Genomic DNA, 22,945 nt, shown 5'->3' on the forward strand with positions numbered 1-22,945 from the left:
GTAGTACTGTCATAAGGATAGACATATATACAATCAATGAAATAGAATTGATTGCACAGAAGTAAACTTTTACATTCAAGGTCAACTGAATTTCAACAAAGGTGTCAAGATAATTCATAAGGGAAAGAACAGTCTTTTCCACAAATGGTTGCCAGAACAACTGGATATTCCCAAAGGAACAAAGCTGGATCCCTTCCTTACACCATACACACAAATTAACTCAAAACAGAGCATAGACATAAATCACAGAGCTAAAACTAAAAACACTTAGAAGAAAATATAGGAGTGAATCTTCATGACCTTGGATTAGGCAATGGCTTCTTAGATAAGACACTAAAAGCAAAAGCAACCAAAGAATAAATAAGTTGGACTACATCAAAATTAAAAATTTTCATGGTGCAAATCATATCATCAAGAAAGTGAAGTGAAGGACAAGCCAAAGAATGAAAGAAAATATGCACAAATCATGTATCTGATAAGGGACTGATGCTCAAAATATATAAAGAACTCTTACAACTCAGTAATAAAAGTGACAAAGAACACAATCTAAAAATGGTCAAAAGATCTGAATAAATACTTCCAGAGAAGATACACAGATGGCCAATAAACCATGAAAAGATGTTCAATATTTTTAGCCATTAGGGCAAATTAAAACCACAATGAGATGCCACTTCACACCCACTAAGATGGCTAAAACAAAAAAGACAGACAATAACAAGTGTTGATGAGAATACAGAGAAACTGAAACTCTCATATACACATTGCTAGTGGAAACGTAAGATGACATAGCCACTTAGGAAACCAGTCTGGCAGTCCATCAAAATGCTGAACACAGAATCAACCTTATGATCCAGCAATTCCACTCCTAGGTATATATCCAAGAAAATGAAAGCAAATATCTACCTAAAAACAAATGTTCAGAGCAGTATTATTAATAGCCAAAAAGTGGAAGCAATCCATGTGTCCATCAACTGATGATGGATAAACGAAATCTACAGTGGACAGCAGGAACTAAAGACAGAAGGTACTTGGGGTACCAAGACTAAAAAAAGGTGTAAAGGTTAGTTATTCAACTTCTTACAGTAATATGGAAAGACACAATAGCCAGGCTCTCTGAGGGCTACAACTGGGCACCTGCCCATGAATTAAGTGCTGGTTAATTAACTTTGACAGCTAACTCGGAAATGCACCTAGGAATAAAATTCTTGCCCATGGCAGAGATAAGCATCAGAAACCTATGCAATAGGAATTAGGCCCTGAGCATACCTGGGGATTGGAACTCAATTTCCTCATGGGACAAAATTCCTCTACCTCCTAAATATAAGAATTGGTTCTGAGATGTTGATCCCAGGGTGCCAGACTAAGGCAAAACTGCCCTATAGGGAGAAGCAATAACAGGGAGGAAAAAAATAAAAAATAAAATGAATTAATTCTCTCAAGACAAATTTGCCAACCAACATAAAACAGATTGCAAAGCATACGAAGACATCCAACACCACTTAAAAATAAAAATAAAGCACAAATAACTAAAATTCCTTGTGGAAAAATTTGAAAATGCAAATGAAGATAATTCTACTTTCCAGAGACAATTCCTGGTAAGACATTTGTGCACATGATTCTAGAATACAAAATATCCTTGATATTATTTCTTTTACAAAAATAAGACCACATTCTATATATTGATAATCAACATTTCCACATCATAAATATCCTATCAATAAATATATTTTAATATTTTATTGTTCTATTCTGTTCCAGTGTTTAACAGTTCAAAACTATAAAGATTCTCTATTGTCAAGACTTTCAAAATGGAATTACCATTAATTCTTGTTAATACCGTTAATTTTGTTAGGTATGATAAACAGCATTGTGATTATGTCTCTTAGAAATATTTACTAATTAGCAATTCACACAAAAGTATTTTATGAGTGAACTAATATGATATTTGGAATTGGCTTTAAATAACTGGAGAAATAAGTGCAGTGATAAACACAGTACAGATTGATAAAATGCTGATGACTATTGAAGCTGGATGACGAGTACCTGAGGGCTTATTTTCTCTACTGATATATTTGAAAATTTCGTTTAAAAAAAGATCCCTATATCTTTTAACTGAACTATAGTAACTGAAAATGAGATATTGGGTTTGTTGTTGTGAGGCATTCAAACAATTCCACTGCTGCATATGCTATTTGACTATATTATTTGTATGCTAAGCAATTTCTTGGGAGTAAATGATGAGTTACAGTAATTCTACAAATCTACAATGGCTAAAATGAAGATGCTTAGAATGACTGTAAAAAATCTGAAATTAAAAATATATTTAGGCTTTTTAATTCCAACTATCTTTCTTTCAAAACCAGTTTGTTATAAACCAAAATGGGAATCGATTCAACAATGATAAACACCTCAGACTTAATATGCAAAATGATATAATAAATAAAACTCATTTAATATACAAAATAATACTTAAAAACCTGGTATTGAAGAATTTTTCACTTCTCAGGTTCTTAATCTGAAAAGCTATTTATTTTAGAATTCCCCTCCATACAATCCTGAAGACTGGCTAAGACAAATTTCTGGAGTCTGATTTTTACCTATTGCGGATTGGAGATTGGCGATTTCGCTCATTTCAAGAGCCTGTGTATTACTCTAAAACACTTAACAGATTTTTTAATGCAAGAGGGCATGAATGCAACCATAAAACCAGATATAGCCAATCCTGTCAATAAATGCCCCAAGAAATGTGTTTTATTCACAAACATAATTTCTGATTATTTAATTCATAAAAAGACATTTTTTCTTCTCTCCCCACCTCCATCTCAATTCTTTAAACAACAAATAGACCCAAGTCTAAAATGTTGGAGTAAAACTGCAACTAACCTTTATGTATGCACTTGGGTAGATCTTATGAACAGCATCTCCAGGTGCACGACCAGCTTCTCTGTCTAAGTAGTAACTCTGCACAAACACTGCATGGTCACTAAGGCACCTGACCCAAACATCACCTTCACCTTTACATTCCAACTGCACACCTTTGCCTATGTGCAACCTGAGGAAGGAAAAGGGAATTATACTTTGTTTTGATACCTATTTAAAAATAAGTTTTAGTCCAGATTGGACAGCACACTCAATGTTAAAAAAATTCTTTTAAATAAAAGATGTTATATAGCATCGTAACTGAAAGACAGCCATCATTAACATTTCTGTATACTTCCTTCTTTTTAAATATCTTATTCATATATAATAATGATGAGCATACTTACTATGTACAAATTCTCACTTAACCTTCATAATTCAGTAAGGTAAATACTATTATTTCCATTTTATAAAAGATGAAACTAAGGCTTATAAAAGCTTTTAGCTACACTGTCCAAATCAACAGCTACTACCTACATGTGACCATTTAAATTAATTACAAAATTCAGTTAATCACGTGAGTCATATTTTAAGTGCTCAACAGCCATACTTTAATGTAGGTAGTGGCTACTGCAGTGAACAGCACAAATATGAACTATTTCCTTCATCACAGAAAATTCCATCAGACATTACTGGCTTAGAGAATAAGCAATTTGCCAAAGTCACATAGCTAGTGACAGAGCCATGATTACGTAGTCATGCACACACACAATTCCTTAAAGAGCTGAGATCATATAGTACCTAAAACTATTTATATTTTTCCATAATATTTCATCTTAAGCATTTACATTTGCTATATAAATATTTAATTAACATTTTAATGATACATAAAATGAAAGTTCATCAAAATTTGCTTAACCCCTTCTCTTTTATTATCATTTTTCCAACATTATAAATAATACTTGCAGAAACATCATTTTATATTATTTCCTCAACAGATCTGTAGAACATATGATCTGAGGAAATACAAATTCATTTTCAAACTGGATACCAAAGATCCAATTTATTATTCAAAACAAAGAAACATCACTAACCTAAACAAAAGACAATTTTTATATTTGAAATAACAAACATCTATAATTACAATACAGTGCTTACAAATTCTGAATTTTCAAAATGACCTTTATACTCTTACCTATATTCAAAATCTTATAAATCTACATCGAAAAATGTCACTTAGAATAAATGACAATGTACTATGTTCAAGTTTTAAATAACAACTATACAACTGACAATACCTTGCTCGCTCAATGGCTTCTGTCCTATGAACATTGGAGAGTTGACCCAAGCAAAAGCGATCTCCTCCAGAAGGGTCCACATATCCATCAACAGTAACAATAGGGCAGCTTGAAGGAACCTTAAATGTCTCTCCTACTTGAACATCCATTTCAAAGTAAGCGATGGAACACCAATACTCAGGAGCTACAGTAGGTAAACAGGAGAGAACATCTACCCGGGTAAGAAAAATAAAAGGCATTCACGTTCATTCCATAAGACAAAGCCTTTCCTAAAAGAAAGGGTGAAGGGGAAAAGCGTCTGAAAAGCACCCAAAATAATTTTAGTAAAATGACAATGCAGTAAAAAGTAGGTACCATGTCTTCCATTTTTCAGCTCAGTACCTTAGCATTCTTGAAAATCTAGTCATTTTTAAAATCTAGAATCAGTTCTTACATCAAAGGACTAAGCCAACTAGGAATTTAAAGAAGTGATCAGATTCCAAAGTACATTATTTTATCACAATGTTTCATTTGACTGTACATATTTTCTTTTTAAGATTTTATTTATTTATTCATGAGAGATGGGGGGGAGGGGGGGGCAGAGAGAGGCAGAGACACAGGAAGAGGGAGAAGAGCAGGCTTCATGCAGGGAGCCTGATGCAGGACTTGATCCTGAGTCTCCAGGATCAGGCCCTGGGCTGAAGGCAGATGCTCAACTGCTGACCCCCAGGCGTCCCAACTGTACATATTTTCTTTGTAGTCTGAACTACAAAATATCCTAAAATGAAGTATGATTTAAAACACACACACACACACTGACTTTAAGACATATTCTAGGGAAGCATCCTTGAGTGATATCAATTTATGACATACTTTTATAGATCCCTAATTGACAGAAAGGGCATAAGCAAGTCAGCCATCCCAGACTAGAGTCAAGGTTAATTACACCCCACTACACAGTTGCTGTGAGCAGGAATTCTCAACTGTCTCTTGAGTGAAAGGTCATTTGTCCCATCTGCATTTTTACTATAGTCAATTCATGTTAACTAGTATAATTTCAACTTTGCAGATGTATTCAGTGTATTCATTTAAACAACAATAAATAACTTACAATAATTTTAAATGACTGGGGAAAAAGGCACTATTTGGTGCGGTTTGCAAATACAGTTGATCAAATATTTCTAATTTTTGTTTGAATACAATTATTACATAGAGACAACACGCATGGAAATTATTTGGTTTTCCTTTTTTAACTGATTTAACAGATATTTAAAGAGTATCTAGGAATTATTCTAGGCATGATATACGCAGCAGTAAACAAGACAGCTGTTGTCCCATTCTCATGGAGATGCAGAGGCAGACAAATAAAGAAATAAATAAGATGGCTCCAGTAATGATAAACACTGTTAAGAAAATAAAATGGGGTGTAGGATAGATGACAGGAAAGAATCCTTCAGACTAGATGGCAGGGGTACATCTTATCTGAAAAGGTGAAATTTGAAAGACCATGTATCTATGAAAAGACCGTGAGCAGAACATTTCAAAAAGAGAAGAATGCAAAGGTCCTTGAGTAAAAATGGATTTGACATATTTAAAAGAGGAAAAGGCCAGTGCCACTTTTTAGAGAATAAAGTTTTCTGCTAATAAACCAATTATTTTTTTCAATGTGTCCTTTATGAACTCTGACTAAACCAGAATTTGCAGCAGTAAAACTTTCAACAATCTATAAAGATACTTAGGATAACAAAAAAAATAGATCTTTTCAAACTCCCAAAATATCTTAAAATGAAGTATGATTGATACTTAAAATGTATTTTAGAAATCTTGCAAAATCTTGGGTGCCTGGATAGTTCCGTCAGCTAATTGTCTGACTTTGTTCGGCTCAAGTCATGATCTCAGGGTCCTGAGACAGGGCTCCAGCTTCTGGCTCCCTGCTCAGCAGGGAGTCTGCTTGACCCTCTCCCTCTGTCCCTCCTCTCATGTTCTCTCTCTCTCTCTCTCAAATTTTAAAAATCTTTTAAAATCTATGTATTTAATTGCTTTTTGAAATGTTGTCAAGGGATAAAGTACTTTTCAATGAAGAATTAATAAAACAGATCACATGAAGACAGTGATTCAAAAACTTAACAATTCAAATGTTTTGCCACACAGATCATATCAACTAATTATAAATACTTACATTAAAAAATATATTTTTGGTTATCATTAAAACATGAAAAGTAGTAGTGATATACTCAAGTCTCTTCTTAAAAAATCAGTTTTGAGGGATCCCTGGGTGGCTCAGTGGTTTGGCGCCTGCCTTTGGCCCAGGGCGTGATCCTGGAGTCCCGGGATCAAGTCCCACGTTCAGCTCCCTGCATGGAGCCTGCTTCTCTCTCTGCCTGTGTCTCTGCCTCTCTCGCTCTCTCTCATGAATAAATAAATAAATCCTTTAAAAAAATCAGTTTTGAAATATTGGTGAAGTTATTCTACATTAAAGATTTCCCATTGGGATGCCTGGGTGGCTCAGTGGTTGAGTGTCTGCCTTTGGCTCAGGGCGTGATCCCACGGTCCTGGGATTGAGTCCCACATCAGGCTCCCCTCAAGGAGCCTGCTTCTCCCTCTGCCTATGTCTCTGCCTCTCTCTCTGTGTCTCTCTCATGAATAAAGTCTTTAAAAAAAAAAAAAGACATCCCGTTATGCTATGAACAAAAAGCTTCAGCAAACATAACTGGCAGATATATTTATATTAGTTGAAGCTAAAGCTAAAGAGATTGTCTAAGACAAGATAACAATTACCCAAAGTTCTAGAAGCAAAAAACAGTAATAACACTTAAAAAAGGTCTTTAAACAATCCAAACAGTAAATTTTGTTACAAACAATGCCCTGAAGTTATGAATGTTTATGATGCTTGGTAAAAAAAAAAAAAAAAAGTCCCAGAACATGCAATTCCTAGTTCATACTGAAGAACACTATTGGGACACCTGGGTGGCTCAGTTGTTGAGCGTCTCCCTTTGGCTCCATTGTGATCCCAGGGTCCTAAGATCGAGTCCTGCATCAGGCTGCCCTTAGGGAGCCTGCTTGTCCCTCTGCCTCTCTCTGTGTGTCTCATGAATAAATAAATAAAATCTTAAAAAAAAAAAAAAAAAAAAAAAAAACACTACCCAGAAGTAAAGTGCATGATGAGCAATCTTTTTCCACTGAGAGTCAAAGCAGGACAGAAAAAGAGAATTGTATAATCTCTATTATGTTTAAATAAGACAAAAATATACTTTCATTGCCATAAATTGTAACATCTGCAGCTGCACTTAAATCTTATTTTATTATTTTCCAATCACCAAAGGGGTTTTTGTTTGTTTGCCTATTATCTCAGACACCATACAACAATGACAGTTACATAAAGCTGCATCTCTGAAAAGGTTTAGTATGAGTTCACCTTTGGTAATGGGAAGAAGAGTTTTAATAAACTTGAAGTGAACAGAAACTGGCATCAGAATTGCAGACCACAAACCAGGGATGAAAACCACCACCTGTTAAGCGATTATTAAGGCCTAAGAAAGCATGAGCAAGGAAGGGGGTTACTATGGTTACTATGTGTGAAGACAGAGAAAAGAAAGGTAATCTAAGTGGGTTCCAGAAAACTCGGCAGTGTTGGGATACAATATACCATGTGAAAAACTTCTCTACTCCACTCAATTTGCTAAACAGCCAGGAAGAAACTTTTTTATTTTAAACAGGAGAAGGTAATAGGAAACGCTTATTAGGACTTCCTAGATCTCTCTTTGCTCTTATGCTCCAAGGACCAAATGCCATATTAAGTGACAAGTCTGTGGCTTCTCAAACCAGTATTAACAGCAGGATGAGATTACTCAGTTCAGAGAGAGCTTTCCTAATGTCCCAATTCATACAAAAGGGAGTGGGGTTGTTATGTGTTTGCTAATGTTGATATTTTGAGTTTCTTGCTGATAAATTAGTGAAGCTGAGGTGGTCTTACGAAGCCCATGGACTGCCCATTACCAGCCAGAGAAAAGGTTCTTAGAAAACTGAGTTAACAACATGATTTTTTTTTTAATATAAGAACTTAGCTAAATAATTTTTTTTTTTTAATTTTTATTTATTTATGATAGTCACAGAGAGAGAGAGAGGCGCAGAGACACAGGCAGAGGGAGAAGCAGGCTCCATGCACCGGGAGCCCGACGTGGGATTCGATCCCGGGTCTCCAGGATCGCGCCCTGGGCCAAAGGCAGGGGCCAAACCGCTGCGCCACCCAGGGATCCCTAAATAATTTTTATAATGGGGCAATGTATTAATAAAGCACAATTATATTGAAAAATATAGTCTCCAAGGCACTGTCTTCAATTTCTGAAATAAAGTCATTCAAGAAGTTAAAAACTTGGTTAGAGTGCCTACAAGACTCATTATAAATTATTATTCAGATCTGAATGAGATGCCCTATAAGAATCTTTTATCAACACATAAAAGCAAGGCACTCTCTTGAATAGTAGATAGTTCCTAAGTACTAGACTATAACCTAAATTTGGAAATCTGTGGATTTTGAACTCATCTGTGAATTACCAAAACAATTTCAAAGACACTGAGGAAACTCTTCACTTTAATTTGTAATTAATATTTAATGCAATGAATATATCTCAGCTTTAAGAAAAAGCAAAAACAGAGTCCACAAAAAGAAAATGACTAACCTTTTCCAAAAATTTTTTCAACTTAGTTATCAAAGTCAAAGCACAAAAATCACCAAGTATATGGCCTATCTGAAATCCTTAACCTTACCTTAAGGTAATGTCCAATAATAATTATTTTCATTTTCCACAATTTCTATTACCTCTATTTCTGAAAACATCTATGTAACTGTCTTCAAAAATCATTTCTCAAAAATAGATTCACTATATATTGATGATATTTAATTATTTCAAAGATTTTACCTATTGAAAGGTATAGGCTTATTTCCTATCTAAAGGGCCCTAAGTCTTTGATAGGATACTTTAGGATTTCTTAATCAGACCTTAAGGGGCTACATAAACCAGACACCTAAAACAAATACTAACTTTGTTTTCTTTTCTATCTGTTCATGAAATAGAATTGCAGAGTTGTAAACCAACAACTATAATTTAGTAGAATTAAAAGTGCTAGATAGCAGGGGACATAAGGATTAGGAAAGGTTTCCCAACAGTGGTGTACTCCTGCTAGATCTTAAAAAGTTTCCCACATTTAGGATCTTAGGAGTACATGGATGGGCATCAAGATGGTCCTCAATAATTCTCACCTTCTGATATTCACATCTTTGTGTTGTCCCCTACCCACAAAAAAAGGTCTTACAGAAATTATGACATGACTTTTGAGGCTAAGTCTTAAAAGATCCCAAGGCTCTCTTGTCTTCTCTTGATTACTTACTCTAGGTGAAGCTAGCTATCATGTGAAGACACTCAAGAAGCTCTACAAAGAAGGTCCACACAGAGAGAAACTGGAACTTCCCGACAACGATAACATCAATTTACCAGCTATGTGGGTAAACCACCCTGAAAGTGAATCCTCCAGCCCTAGAAAATCCCTCAGATGATAGTAGCCCAAGCCAACACCTTGACTGCAACCTCATGCAACTCTACATCCAGAGCAAATCAACCAAGTCATTCTCAGATCCCTGACCCACAGAAACTAGTAAGTAAGATCAAGAATTATTACTACTGGCTTAATCAGCTAAGTTTGGAGAGTACTCAGTTTCAGAAAAACAAGTAACTAATTTGGAGTACAAAACCTATCAGAGATTTTTTTGCATGTGTAGAGAAAGCACAGAGGAATGATATAGCTGAGCAAGCTTGAGTAAGTGGTTCAGGGTGGTTAGAGCATAAAGAGACAAAGCTAGGAAAGTACGCAGGGACCAGGATCAGACTTTTTCTGCCCAGCTAAGGAATTTAGACCTTTTGACCAAGCAATGAGTAGGGAAAGCAATGCCAGTTTGTCAGCAGAGAAATAATTAGATTCAAATTTGAAAAGAAATACGGAGTAAGAGCAGAGATTAAAGTATGACTAGAAGCTCTCCCAACAGGAAGACCAGTTAAAATCTTCTCTTAACAAGAGGAGAAATGAAGAAAACAGTTGTGAGGTAAAACTCCTTCGAGACCTGTAAGTATTCATAACCAGAGTTCACAGAGACTGGGTTCTAACTAGCTGACTCCACTAAAGGTTTATGCACAGAGCTAATCCCTTCTCACAACCTCTCAGAGACCTTTCAGGATCATTTGTACTATTAAGTCACTTCCTATTCTATTCGTAGACAAAAGCTTTAATGCCGGTGTGAGGCGTTCCGGATGTGTCTCCCATAACTAGTTAATGCTATTCCCTAACCACCAGAAGCTGTTAGACCTCAACATCAGTTCTACCATGAGAACAATGAAGTAAATCTATCAAGAAGCCAAAAGCATTCACTGAATACAAATTGAGTCCAAACAACCAGCTAGATGCCACCATTTCCAACCCCACCTCACCATCCCATTCAGGGTAGGTCTTTCTTCTGAGCTCTGGTTATCCTCCCTCCTGCAGATCACCTTCCAGCATATGGACACTGAGGCACCCCCAAATGACCAGGGACCACTACTGACTCTTAATGATGCTGCCCTGAAGCCAGCAAAAATTCTCATTCTTAAGACACTAGATTTCCCCCTCTTATCACAATATGTTTATTCACAACAAATTAAGATTATGATACAGTGATTTCATTTATATAATTTCAAAAACAAGTAAAACCAATCTACTAGACTGTCTAGGGATGCATTCATCACTTTTAAAGAGCAAAAAAGGAGTATCCACAAAAAGCAGAATAGTGCTTATCTCTGGGGCAGAGAAGTTTCTGAAACAAAATGCACAGGACAGGAAGTTTTCTAGGGGTGTTGCACTGTTCTAGTTCTCAATCTGGGTGGTGGTTACCCAGGTGTTGGCTTCAATATTATTCATGAGACTGTAAATATAGCTGTTTTATATACTTTTCTGTATACTATATTTCTCAATAAAAATGTTTATAAAAAGGCGAGGATCCCTAGCCAACAAAAAATGTTTAAAGCCACGGTAAATATGAAAATAATATATAGAAAGTCAACTAGAGAGGTCATTTAACTAGCAATTATGTATGCTAACATATTTATATACAAAGCAATTTTACAGGGCGGACTTCCTTCAAAATAATAGGTGAGGGTATGGTTGAGATAAGACTGGCCCTCAGGTGATAGTAGCTGAAACTGAGCCATGAGTATAATGGGGGCAGGGTCTGATATTTGGTGTATGTCTGAAATTCTTCATAATAACACAAATTCTTATTTTTATCTTTAATTGGGGGAAAAACTAAGTGATGAGTGGAAATTAAATATTTGCCATTTTAAACTAAGAAAAATAGATATGAGGGGATAGAAGGAAAACAAATCAAAATCCTATTTTTAGAAGCCTTCAGTATTTTACTTAAACTTTCTGTTTCATTACTTCTGTAGTTTAAAAAGATATGTTCAAACTCTGAATTGAGGAAATCTACTTAGTTATTTTCTCCTTCGAAGATAATTTAATCAAAAAGTCTCTAAAAATTTCAATTAACCAGAAATTCCTGAATTTATCTTCTAAAATAGATACAGTGAATTATTATTTTCAGCATCTACTGCAGATTCTTCCTTGTCTTTTTAAGCTACAGTTTTACAGCTGTTCTATTTGAAACCTAGTTTTCTTCTGCTGCATATTTATATATTCAATGCTAAAACCAGCATTTTGGTACTTCACGTCTTAGCTGAAAAAAATCTTGTTTTTTCTTTTACACACTTAAAAGAGTCAAATATAGACACCTTATGTGTGACTATTTTGGCTACTAATAAACTGTTGATTAGCTAACATGATAAGGAGTATTGTACTTCTCTATAAAGTTAGGCTACCCTGTAATTACACTAAAATGTGTATTTGTGTGTGTTTTAATTAATATAAAGAAAATATGAATATAGGGAATCGATTTTGAAATACACTTACCAGGATGATTGGAAATGGGAGGCTGGAATGCAAGCTCATTGTGAACTGGCCCTAAAGAAAAGACAATAAAAATCCCATTTTTATTTATTAAAAGTTTTCTAATGCTAAAACTTTTAATAAACTTTACTTAAATATAACCATCATACTTCAGGAGTTATTTAGATCAAGCTTATGCAATGTCTAAAACTTTAAAAGCTTCGTTTAGATTACTTTATAATAAGCAAATACTCTTGAGTTACTTTGGTGGATATTTAAGAGCTAACATTTTAATACTATGTGTCAAGTGCGGTTAGCAATTTACAATAATTGTACATGCGAAATTTAATGTAAATTATAAATGAATTATTCATGTAATGTGATAGAGTATAATTTACAATGCAATATATATAATAATAATTCAAATTGTCAGATCCATTCTAAAAACAAATGTTTAAGGTTTATTACATTAAGGTTGTTTACATAATGGACCAGTAGCTAAGATTAAGAGATTAAGAGATTATTAAGTGTTAAAACATGGTGCTAAACACTTCACATGAGTTATTACATTTACTTCCTACAACATTCCTTGAGCTGGATACTACTGCTACCCTTAAGGCTTAGTTAGTGAGGGTTAAAAACTTGCCAATGGTCACACAGCTAATTAAGGGTCCGAACTCAGCACCTTAACCACTATGCTGGGCCAGCCAGCCATAAAAAATTATACTCTCTAAGACATGGAAAAATAGTAACATAATTGAAAACAAGAAGGATACAACAATATATACACGATACGATCCTTTCCCTCCCAAATTTCTGTACACCCATTTATATGACTGGAAGAAAAAATATGACAAAATATTAGAAGTGGGTATCTGTAGGTAGGACGACTCTGGGTATTTTTTATTTTTTATTTACACTCTTCTGTATTTTCCAAGTTTTCTTTGGTACTATTAATCTTATAATGGAGGAAAAGGAATTTAAAACATAGGAAAATTTATGCTCTTCATTTCACTAAGCCAAATGAACAAAGTCCCTCTTCTGCCTGAAACTACAAGCTATGATCATCAGTAGAGTAACCTTCCCAATCAAGCCTACACAAAGTAATGATAGATTCCACAACTAAGTGTCTACAGTATGCTAACAGTATGATGTGGGAACCTTTGAGATCTTGACACTCAAGGGGTTTCAATCCACATAGGATGGAAATACATGATACAGGATATACATGAGATCTAGGAACATATACACAGCGAACAAACAAATGAATGGAAATCAATGTGGTGTTAATGAAACATCAGCAACAGAGAAAGAAATGTATTTAGTAAACATCACTTCTCTAAAACAAATGTATGGTAACAAAACTATAAAAAAGTAAATAATACTGTTTACTAAAAATGCTGAAAAGCAGTAATCATTTAATGAAACTAAACTGTAAGATGAATAAAAGATGTAAAACATAAAAAAAAATAGAAAGAAAACCAGTTCTCAAAAAGAAAAGGCCCTTACAACAAAAACAAGAGCTTACAGTAATGTCCGGGATGGGGCGGCATAGGCGGGTGGTGCTGAAGATGGCCGTTTTGGTGGTGAGGCAAATTAGGTGTGTATGGTGCGCTCCTACTTCCAGTCCAGGTGGTAGTGCTGTCTAAAAATTAAGGCCCACATGGATTAATTTGCTTTTAGAAAGTCTGCCTATTTTTTCTCAACTAGTTAAAAGATTTTAAAAAGCATGTACATACTATGGTGGTAAGTAGCTGGCTGAGCAGTAAATCCATTCTGCTGCTGTCCTGGCTGAGGCCCTGAAGCTATCTGCAACAATCCTTCACTATGGCTGCCTGCCAGTATACTGGCGGGCTGACCTAGAGGAACGAGAAGACATTAATATGGTACATTTATCGATGCAATCCTACATTGTTATACAGTAGATGAAGGACCAATTATATCTGATAATCACAGCTGTATTGATGGGCAAAAAATGGAACTTGTCCATGATTTATCAAATAACAAACTCTAAAGTCATCTACGAAGGCAATCCTTAACTTGAAAATGTCTGAGATTATTCTATCTTAAGAAACAACTGGCTAATCTTTAGAGGACTTTTTCTTCATAGATATTCTTCAAATGCCAGCAAAATCTCACTATATGTCTAGCCTATCATCATAAATTCAGAAGCACATCAGCTCATCCCTGGTCATGCCATCTAGCTCTGGACCTTTTTGATGAGGACTCCCAAAGTCCAGCCCCAATAAAATGTTGAAAACTGGAAATTCATTATTTTTATCAGCACTGGTACTGGTAATTGCAAAATGCTACTGTTTGATAAAAGAAAAGCAGAGCACGCAAGTATTTTAAATGGAATGTGATGGGTAAGGCGAAGTTTAGAAAAGGTCAAGCTCTACTATTCAATCAGTAAAAGCACTGCTAGTAAAAAAAAAATTAAAGAAAGAGAAAGAAAAACAAAAAACAAAAGCCACAACAACAAATTATAAGTCTATTCTGAAATTTTTCATGTACTTTTAAAAACCAAAAAATCACTTCCTTCCAAGAACACTAACATCTTCCTGGACTGACAAGAAATTAGTTACCCTTTCTATGTGTAATATACCAGAAGTAAGATTTGTCTGGTTTCTATTTTACTTAAAACCATTCTAAGATATTGCTTGCTGACCTACATTTTTTTTTAGATTTAAAAAATTTTTAAAAGTAATTTCTGCCCCCAACATGGGGCTCAAACCCACAACCCTGAGATCAAGAATCGCACGCTCCACCGACCAAGTCAGCCAGGTACCCCAACAACCTACATTTTTAAGGCTCTTTTTTTTTTTTTAAGTGGAAAAAGCTTGATTTTTTCAAGCAAGCATGAATTGAGTCAATTATTCATCGCATTTGGAAAGCACTGAAATTTCCTAATTGTTACAACTGGCATCACTTCAATCTTTTCTCATCTAAATGGGAGTATAGATAGAAGAAAGGATATGACACCATAGTTCAAAGTATCAAGGAAAAGAAACATTTTTTTCCTTCCTACAAATCACATTTCCTTAAGGTGAAGATTATAAAAGTTAAAAAGATTGTTGCAATAATCTCCAAATTATTTAATTTTAAAGATGTTTTTAGCAACCTCACTCCCTATTTATCCCCCCAAAATTTTTTCCAAGTTTCTTTAAATGTTAATTACATTTTAACAACTATGCATGTCACAGACTTTTAGCTTACAAAAAGTGTCACTACGTAAGTGAAATGAGATTATTTTAATTTACAGATATTTAGAAAGAAAACCTGAAGATATTCAAGAGCCAAGTGAACATAGACTATAAAGTAGCCCACTGTGGTTATCTGTACTGAATATTTCCATTACACAATCCCAAGTACATAAGATGAAATGAAACAATACAACTATACCAGCTTATTTGAAATAGTCTTCCAATCCTTAGTCCAATTTCTTCTTTAATTCTATCAATACACTTTCTGAGATCTACAAAAACATTTTGCAACAAATTCTAAAAATAATCATCTATTCAATTATAAAAAATATCCAAAAAATACCAAGAAAAATTATTAGCATTTCACTCATACCATTTTTCTGGTTTTCAATGGACTTGGCTCCAGGGAATAGAACAGTTAAAGTCATTTTAGCAAGCACCAACAAAGGCATGTAAATTCAAATCTCCAGATAATATCAACAGAAGTAAGTGGCTACACTCTCACTAATCTATGCTTAGGTGGTTTTATTCTCCATCATTGACCACTCTGTCAACTATATTCTCAAACTGGTTAATAAACAGTAGACAGATAACAGAAGCACTAAGTGATTAAGAGGATCCAGGTTCTAAAGCGTGTGCTTAACCTGTATACTCCACGTAGAATATGTTGTCTATGGTGAGACTGTCATCTCACATAGCAAATCCAAAATACACTGAAGAGAAGAAATGAATTAAAGGGGAGATATTTGGTATACTGTACTTATAAATTCCATTAGAGAAATCAGTCCTCTATTTATTCTAAAGATCAAATTTCTCTTTTGAATATGATCTGATATTAAAGTAAATAGAATAATGCTCCCTTTGGTAGCCACTAACAAAGTATTAGTCCAGATCTAGCAACAATCCACTGCTGATGTGGGCTTAGATACAATCTCCGTAGCAACCAGGTACAAATAGCACCATACATATGCCAAGACCCTGCTCTGTAATTAGTTAAAAAAACAAACAAAAAAGCAACTTCACTTGCCAAACAGCAAACTACGCAGCCTTTGGTAACTTTGAAAATAAACAGCAGTATCAACAGAACAGAGTCGTTATTGCCTTGATCAGGCTCCAAGAAAAGATAAATCTAATAACCCTCTGGCTCTATAATGTGGCAAAGAAAATGGCATCTCTATCATGGGAAGAATCTTTCTGAAAAAGACCTCCTGGTTTAAAAAAAAAACACACACACATACACCCCCACCCCCCCCACCCCGCCCCAGAATTTAGCTATATTTCAAAATTGACTAAAATACTTAACATCTATCTTCAGGGATGTGTATCATAAACAACTTTGCCAGTATCCCTTTTTTAAAGTTTGTACAATGAGAGACCGAAATGACTATTATAAAGTAATATACTGCCAGATAAAGCACAATAAAAACCCTGATTAAAGGAAAGCATACTATTCCATCTAGAGATTTTATAAACATCTTGGTCCAAAACTACTTGTTAACTACTTAAATATTTCTCTAAAACATATCTGAAAGTGCAAGATGATTCTTACTTCTGCATGTAATAATTGGGAAATTACAAATTAGACCATTAATTTATTTTTATTTCTTTATTTAAATTTAATTTGCCATAGACCATCAATTTAAATCAGTATTATAATCAAAGTCATTACTTAAATCCCAAGTGACCGTTTTTTCCAGGACCAACTGAAAAATCTACTTAATACCTTTGTGCTATAAAGATACCACAGTACTTTTCATTTGGACTTACTTGGAGTTATCCTCCAAGTACATATAAATTTTAAATGGGGAAGATCAATTTGTTGACTACATTTGATTCTACTACTCACTTGTGGAAGCCACAGGAATGTTGGGAAAGTTGGTGGTGCTGGTAGCATTAGACTCAGATGGAGCCAACAGAGCTGGGGTACTGTATGTCTCCGTTGAGGCACGATTACTTGGTGGATGCTGGATGGTTTGAATTGAATGCCCTTCAGTGGATAATGATGGCTGTCCCTCAAAGTCATGAACATATTCATCCTTCACCAACATACTTGGTGGAGCTATATAAAAAATTAAACACATTTTAAAATCTTCTAAGCTTTGGTTACCAGGAAAAAAAATGTTCTAAGTAATATGACAACATCTAAAAATCAACTATAGTGTAAATAACTTTTAACTCAGAATTTTTTCATATTTGAAAACACTACTACTTTATCAGCACAAACTATTTAGAAGTAGGGACCTCTGATATATTCTATCGATCAATCTGACTGACCCCTGAAATTTGAAACTCGACCATATTCCAAACCCATCCAGCAGTGGTCCTCAAGAGGTATTCCTTAGTTTTCTGATTAACCTAGAAGAATAATCACCTTAAATACATGAGTTAGATGGAAAGCATATGGCTGGGGGAAGTGTTTATCCATGAGAAGACCAAAGTGAGATCAAGTACTTGGCTATATGTTTTTGCTAATTTCACAGTGTAGAAATATAAATGGGATCTGATAGCTATTCAATTCCAGGATTTATACTTATCATTAAATGATATGCTTTGAAAGTGAAATGTACTGAAATGTCCCCTACTAGGTCAGAACCAGAAGCAAAAATCCTAAATGGTAAGCCAAACTGAAATTTCCCTCTGAAAATCCAAATCACATAATGATGTTTGATAAATATTTGTTGTGAAAAAATTCAATAATCAACATCTTTCACCTTAATAAGCAATCCTAAACTCAAGCCAATACTACAGAACATTTTTCCTTTAACAAACTAGGGAATGGTTGCCTTTGTTTTAAGGAAAAAAAGAAAACTTAAACTGCATTGATAATGTCAACTGTTCTCTGCCCAGAACCTATTTGTTTTAGGCTATTGCTTTGTGGTATGCTTTTTATCTTTAGCCAACAATCCTTTACTGCTTTTCAACTAATACTACCCCAGAATCTTACAATTCATTGAATTCTAATATTAGGTTCTCTTCTTAGAACACACAATAAATAGTCCACAAAAAGACATTTTTTCCATTAAGAATCAATATATAGGGCCCTTTACCTTTCCCTACATCAATTTTTGAAAAAACTGATTACTAAATACCACTTCATTACATGGTCTTTTGTTTTGTTTTTAAGCAGGCTTCATGCCCAAAGTGGAGCTTGAACTCGCAATTCTGAGATGAAGAGCCACATGACGTACTAAGCCAACTAGGTCCCCCAACATGGCCTTTTTTTAAAAAATGGAGACTATTCCAAAGCAATATGAATAATCTATTGTTCAAATTTCTACATACAATCTCTTAAAGAGGTTTTCCATGCATCGAAAGACATGAAGGGGCACCTGGGTGCAGTCGGTTGAGCACCCAACTTTTGGATTCGGCTCAGGTCATGATCTTGGGGTGGTGAGATCAAGCCCTGTGGCCAGCTCCACATTAAACATGGAGTCTGCTTAAGAGTCTCTCACCCTCTGCCCCTACCCCACCCGTGCATGTACACACGTTTGCATTTTCTCTCAAATAAATAAATCTTTAAAAACAAAAACAAAAAGAAACGTAATGAAGATTTGGATATTTTTAAGACCAATGAATTCCATTCCAAAAAGTTTTTCTTTAAAAAATTCTAGGGAAACAAAAAATAATGAAAAGGACGCTGCTTAACACATCACTGTATCAGTAATAAAATTGGACCCAACGATTCATCACCAATGTTAGCCAGATTATAAAAATACAAAGAAAAAGTCATTTGGGACAAAAAGTAGATATTACTGTTATTTATTCGATCTTTTTTTTTTTTAAATTATACCCTTCAACAAAATTCTCTAATTTTCTTCCTATAGATCCTGACATCTCTATGTACTTCCTGGACCTTTTAGGGTTTTTGGTTGTTATAGTAACAAGGATCTTTTTAACCAAGATATTGGTATTGTTAGTACAAAGGAGAAAGCTACTGATTTGAGGAAATAGTTTGTGAACTGGATGGCTCATCACTTTTGCTTTTCAGTTGACTGTTAGGCTTAAAGTACAACTGTAATGACTAAATTCTCCTTTTAAAGAGCTACGCCTCATAACCTTCTCTCGCCTAATACACTGAATAAACCTTCCCCAATGTAAGTCTGAGAGTTCTACCGACTGCAAGTGTCTTCAATCAAATAACTTAAAACATGTCCCTTAGGTAAAACTATAGGTATCAAGGATAGATATCTGCAGAATATTTTTGCCAAGAGAAAAAAAGTTGGTTACAAAACACCATTGTACACTATGATCACATGCATGTTTAAAAAATCACATTCTGTAATTAAAAAAGCAAGGTCCAGAACAAGTGCACAATATGCTTTTAATGTAAGAAAAAGAGGGAAATAATACATGTTTTTTTTGCATAAAGAAACCCTGGAAGGAAACACCAGAAACTAATAAAAGTGATTACCTGAGGTAGGGGGGAATGGGGGCAGGGGTGGGAGCACTTCTTTTCACTGTATACCTTTTTATAGTATTTTGATTTATGGACCATGTATTGCCTATTCAAAAAAATAAAATTAAAAAAACATATAGTATATATTTTTTAAGTCCAGAATAACAGACACCAAACTATTAGCTATTTCTCTTTATGGACTAGCATTCAACAAATTTATTCACTGAATAAATATTTATTGAGTACTGTTCTAGTACCTGGGACACATGAATAAAGAAAAGAAAAATTTCTTTCATGGAACTTATACTACAATATTTTTTTCCAATATTTTTTTATTGTTTAAATATCTAATATCGAGGACACATTACTCCAGCTCCTCCTGTCTATCATGATCTTCATCTCATCAAGCGTAGATAATGCCACCTTCCATGTGGGAGTATAACGAGAACAATGAAGCAATACTTGTAACTCGTACAGCTCAGTTCTGGACAAAAAGTCTGTACTTATCAAGTATCAGCTGTTATGCTTTAACCATACTTTTACAGCAGTCATACATATAACTGTAAAATATTTTATGAGGGGTAAGAAATGTATAAGGGACAGAAAAGCTGAAGCCACTGGACTCACCCCAAGTCAGTGTTCTTATCCCCACCAGCAGGCAGAGCACAGCACTCGTCTGATGCTATTGCTGTCTTATTTACTTTGTCTTTCCTCCACTAAACTATTAGCTACCTAGTGTGGAGAAAACACACCTTACTTATCCTATCGTCCCTAGATCCTAACACAGTACCAAGCAATACATGCTCACTAAACATCTCTTAAAATGAATATGCAGACTGATGTGGTCATGGAAAGCTTCACAGAAGATATGAAATAGGCTGGAAATGATTACCCTAAGATTCCAACTCAAAAGTGAAGGAGTTATCCCATTTTCTTAACTTTTTCTTTACCTGGCTTTATATTATTACTCTGTCCAAATCTAGATGGGGATGTGGAAAACACCTGTTGTTTTTTAAGGAAATAAGCCACTGAAACTGGCCTTTACAAACCACCACTAGGGGGATGTGCAAGGCTAAAACAACCCTTAGAGCTACTAAAAAGAGCCTATCACCCCCACACACAATCTGACCAAAGATGACCAAAGATAGCTACTCATAACAGCAACATGTTAGGATAAGGGGGGAGTGTAATGAGTCTTCAAAACTGGATCTCCTCACAACCACTCCCACTAAGGAGATTCTGATATAGATATCACTAGAGTCCCCCAATCCTTAACCCCTGCTGAGCTAAATACTTTAATTCTCCAAAAGCATGGGTGGAGAATGGTGAAGATCTGAAGGGTATTTACTTTCAAAGAAAAAAGAAGACTAATATTAATGTAAATTGTAGTAAAGAGGCAAGACTTAAACCAATCTTAGAGCTACCCTTCCAGACCACTACCACATTACCAATCCATGTTTTCAGAAACCTACTAACCAGTAACAAGTACCAAAAGGGACTGGAGTCTTCCTCTATTATAGCGACATGGAAGAAAGGTGAACTATAAAAACAAGTAGACTTTCAAGCTCTTCCAAAATTTTGTTTAAGGTTAGATGTATTTCTGACCCACCTCTAAGATTCTGCAACAAGTACCAACCCACTGTTCCTCCAGAACAACTGCACATCTTTCTAAGATAATGGTGGTTCTTTATCAGAGTTTCTCTTCAAATTAACTGCTTACAAAAATTTTAGTTCATATTCTAAGTAATAAAACTAAAGTTTCAACAGATCTCTGTTCTCAAATATTACACTAAAAAACACCACCCCTCATTGATTTCATTTCCCTACCTCAAAACATGCTCTTTTAAAAGAGAATTAGATAATCTATGAAAGTTAAAGTAGCCTTGTTTCATTTACTCAAAAATGTAACAAGAAAAAAATATTAACATATGTAGTTTTAAATCATGCTTAAAATTATCATTCATAAAAAATAGGGAAAAACAAAGAAAAATTAGAATATTAGTATTTCTTAAAGGACATGCTATATATGACTCCAAATTACCAAACATTATAGGTATTTATATTCATTTAAATTGGCTCTGTAAGATTTTCTTCCAAAATGATCAGTTTTTATCAATTCAAAAAATATTCTTTCTTCATATGTTTTATATTCCCCTATCATATTTTTTAGGTCACTCCAGTGCATAAATGGTAGTTCAACAAACCACCAGGCTATTTAAATTCAGTTTTAAATACTGATGTGTGCTCCCAAAGAACTGGATTTCCAAAGCAGTAAGTATTTTTCTTGTAAATATTACCAGCATCCATACAAACTAATTTTAGGTCAATAAAAAATAGAGGGAACAGGATAAAGAAGACAGAGAAAGTTACAAGAAACAGATTACCTACCATTACTCTGCAGTGTTAATCCTGAGAGATCTTAATTTTTTAAAAGGGAAAAGAAAATGAAACATTAATCATTACCATGAAAATATTTTCCACTGTATTTAAAATTACAAAGTATAAATTTAACCCAGAGATTCAACACTTCACAAACCATTTCAACTCAAGAGTAGTAGTGTAAATGCTATCTGACGATACATAAACTATTCAATTCTATAATGCCTTCCACCTTATTTTTCAAAACCAATATTCTAGATGAGCAGAACATGAACTATAGTGTATACTTAGTTTTAGCAGTCAAAATACAAGTCTATTCTAAAGTTTAAATTTAAATATTTATATTTCATTAAAAATATCTGATTCTTAACCTTAGCTGAAGTCCTGGCTCTATCCAAATTTATAATTTGGCATAGAAAAATTAAAACAGTATCAAGAACTTTTCCCTTCATGCATCTGAAGATAAAAGCAAAGTCTACTTACCAATTCCAGGTGATACAACTCGTTCATAGTGATATGGATTCACACAGACACTATCACATTTTAAGTCAAATGCATACTGACAATATTTAACATGTTTGAGTTCATTTTTATGAAGATCAGGCCACCTCCAGAGACGAGCATAGATCACATGAGGAAATCCTTTCCGACCAGCCACCTAAGAAATATAAATGATCACTTATAGATTTTTTAAAAGATTTTATTTATTTATTCATGAGACACACACACAGAGAGACAGAGAGAGAGAGAGAGAGAGAGAGGCAGAGACACAGGCAGAGAGAGAAGCAGGCTTTATGCAGGGAGCCTGACATGGGACTTGATCCCGGGTCTTGAGGATCAGGCCCTGGCTGAAGGCGGCGCTA

At 34.6% G+C, this 22,945-nt stretch overlaps 1 protein-coding gene across 6 annotated transcripts in view; it reads right to left on the minus strand.

The window, feature by feature from the left end:
* The window catches only part of SMAD4 (SMAD family member 4), a 53,982-nt gene that overhangs the window by 14,131 nt on the left and 16,906 nt on the right, over positions 1 to 22,945 (minus strand). For 4 of the 6 annotated variants that reach the window (XR_005353474.1, XM_038525980.1, XM_038525981.1 and 1 more), the window contains exons 3-10: positions 22,566 to 22,740; positions 22,092 to 22,121; positions 17,154 to 17,366; positions 13,844 to 13,963; positions 13,633 to 13,749; positions 12,129 to 12,179; positions 4,158 to 4,368; positions 2,884 to 3,052 (exon numbers count right to left, since the gene is read on the minus strand). Coding sequence is in view for 5 of the 6 variants with exons in the window: in XM_038525980.1 (XP_038381908.1) it covers positions 2,884 to 3,052; positions 4,158 to 4,368; positions 12,129 to 12,179; positions 13,633 to 13,749; positions 13,844 to 13,963; positions 17,154 to 17,366; positions 22,092 to 22,121; positions 22,566 to 22,740 (1,086 nt within the window). In the remaining variant the exon portion in view is untranslated. Of the gene's footprint in view, positions 1 to 1,284; positions 1,377 to 2,883; positions 3,053 to 4,157; positions 4,369 to 12,128; positions 12,180 to 13,632; positions 13,750 to 13,843; positions 13,964 to 17,153; positions 17,367 to 22,091; positions 22,122 to 22,565; positions 22,741 to 22,945 lie in introns of those variants that run through there. The other 2 variants (XM_038525984.1, XM_038525982.1) reach the window with 2 other exon arrangements.

This window comes from Canis lupus, chromosome 1 (genome assembly GCF_011100685.1).
Source record: "Canis lupus familiaris isolate Mischka breed German Shepherd chromosome 1, alternate assembly UU_Cfam_GSD_1.0, whole genome shotgun sequence".
Classification (NCBI taxonomy): Eukaryota; Metazoa; Chordata; class Mammalia; order Carnivora; family Canidae; genus Canis; species Canis lupus.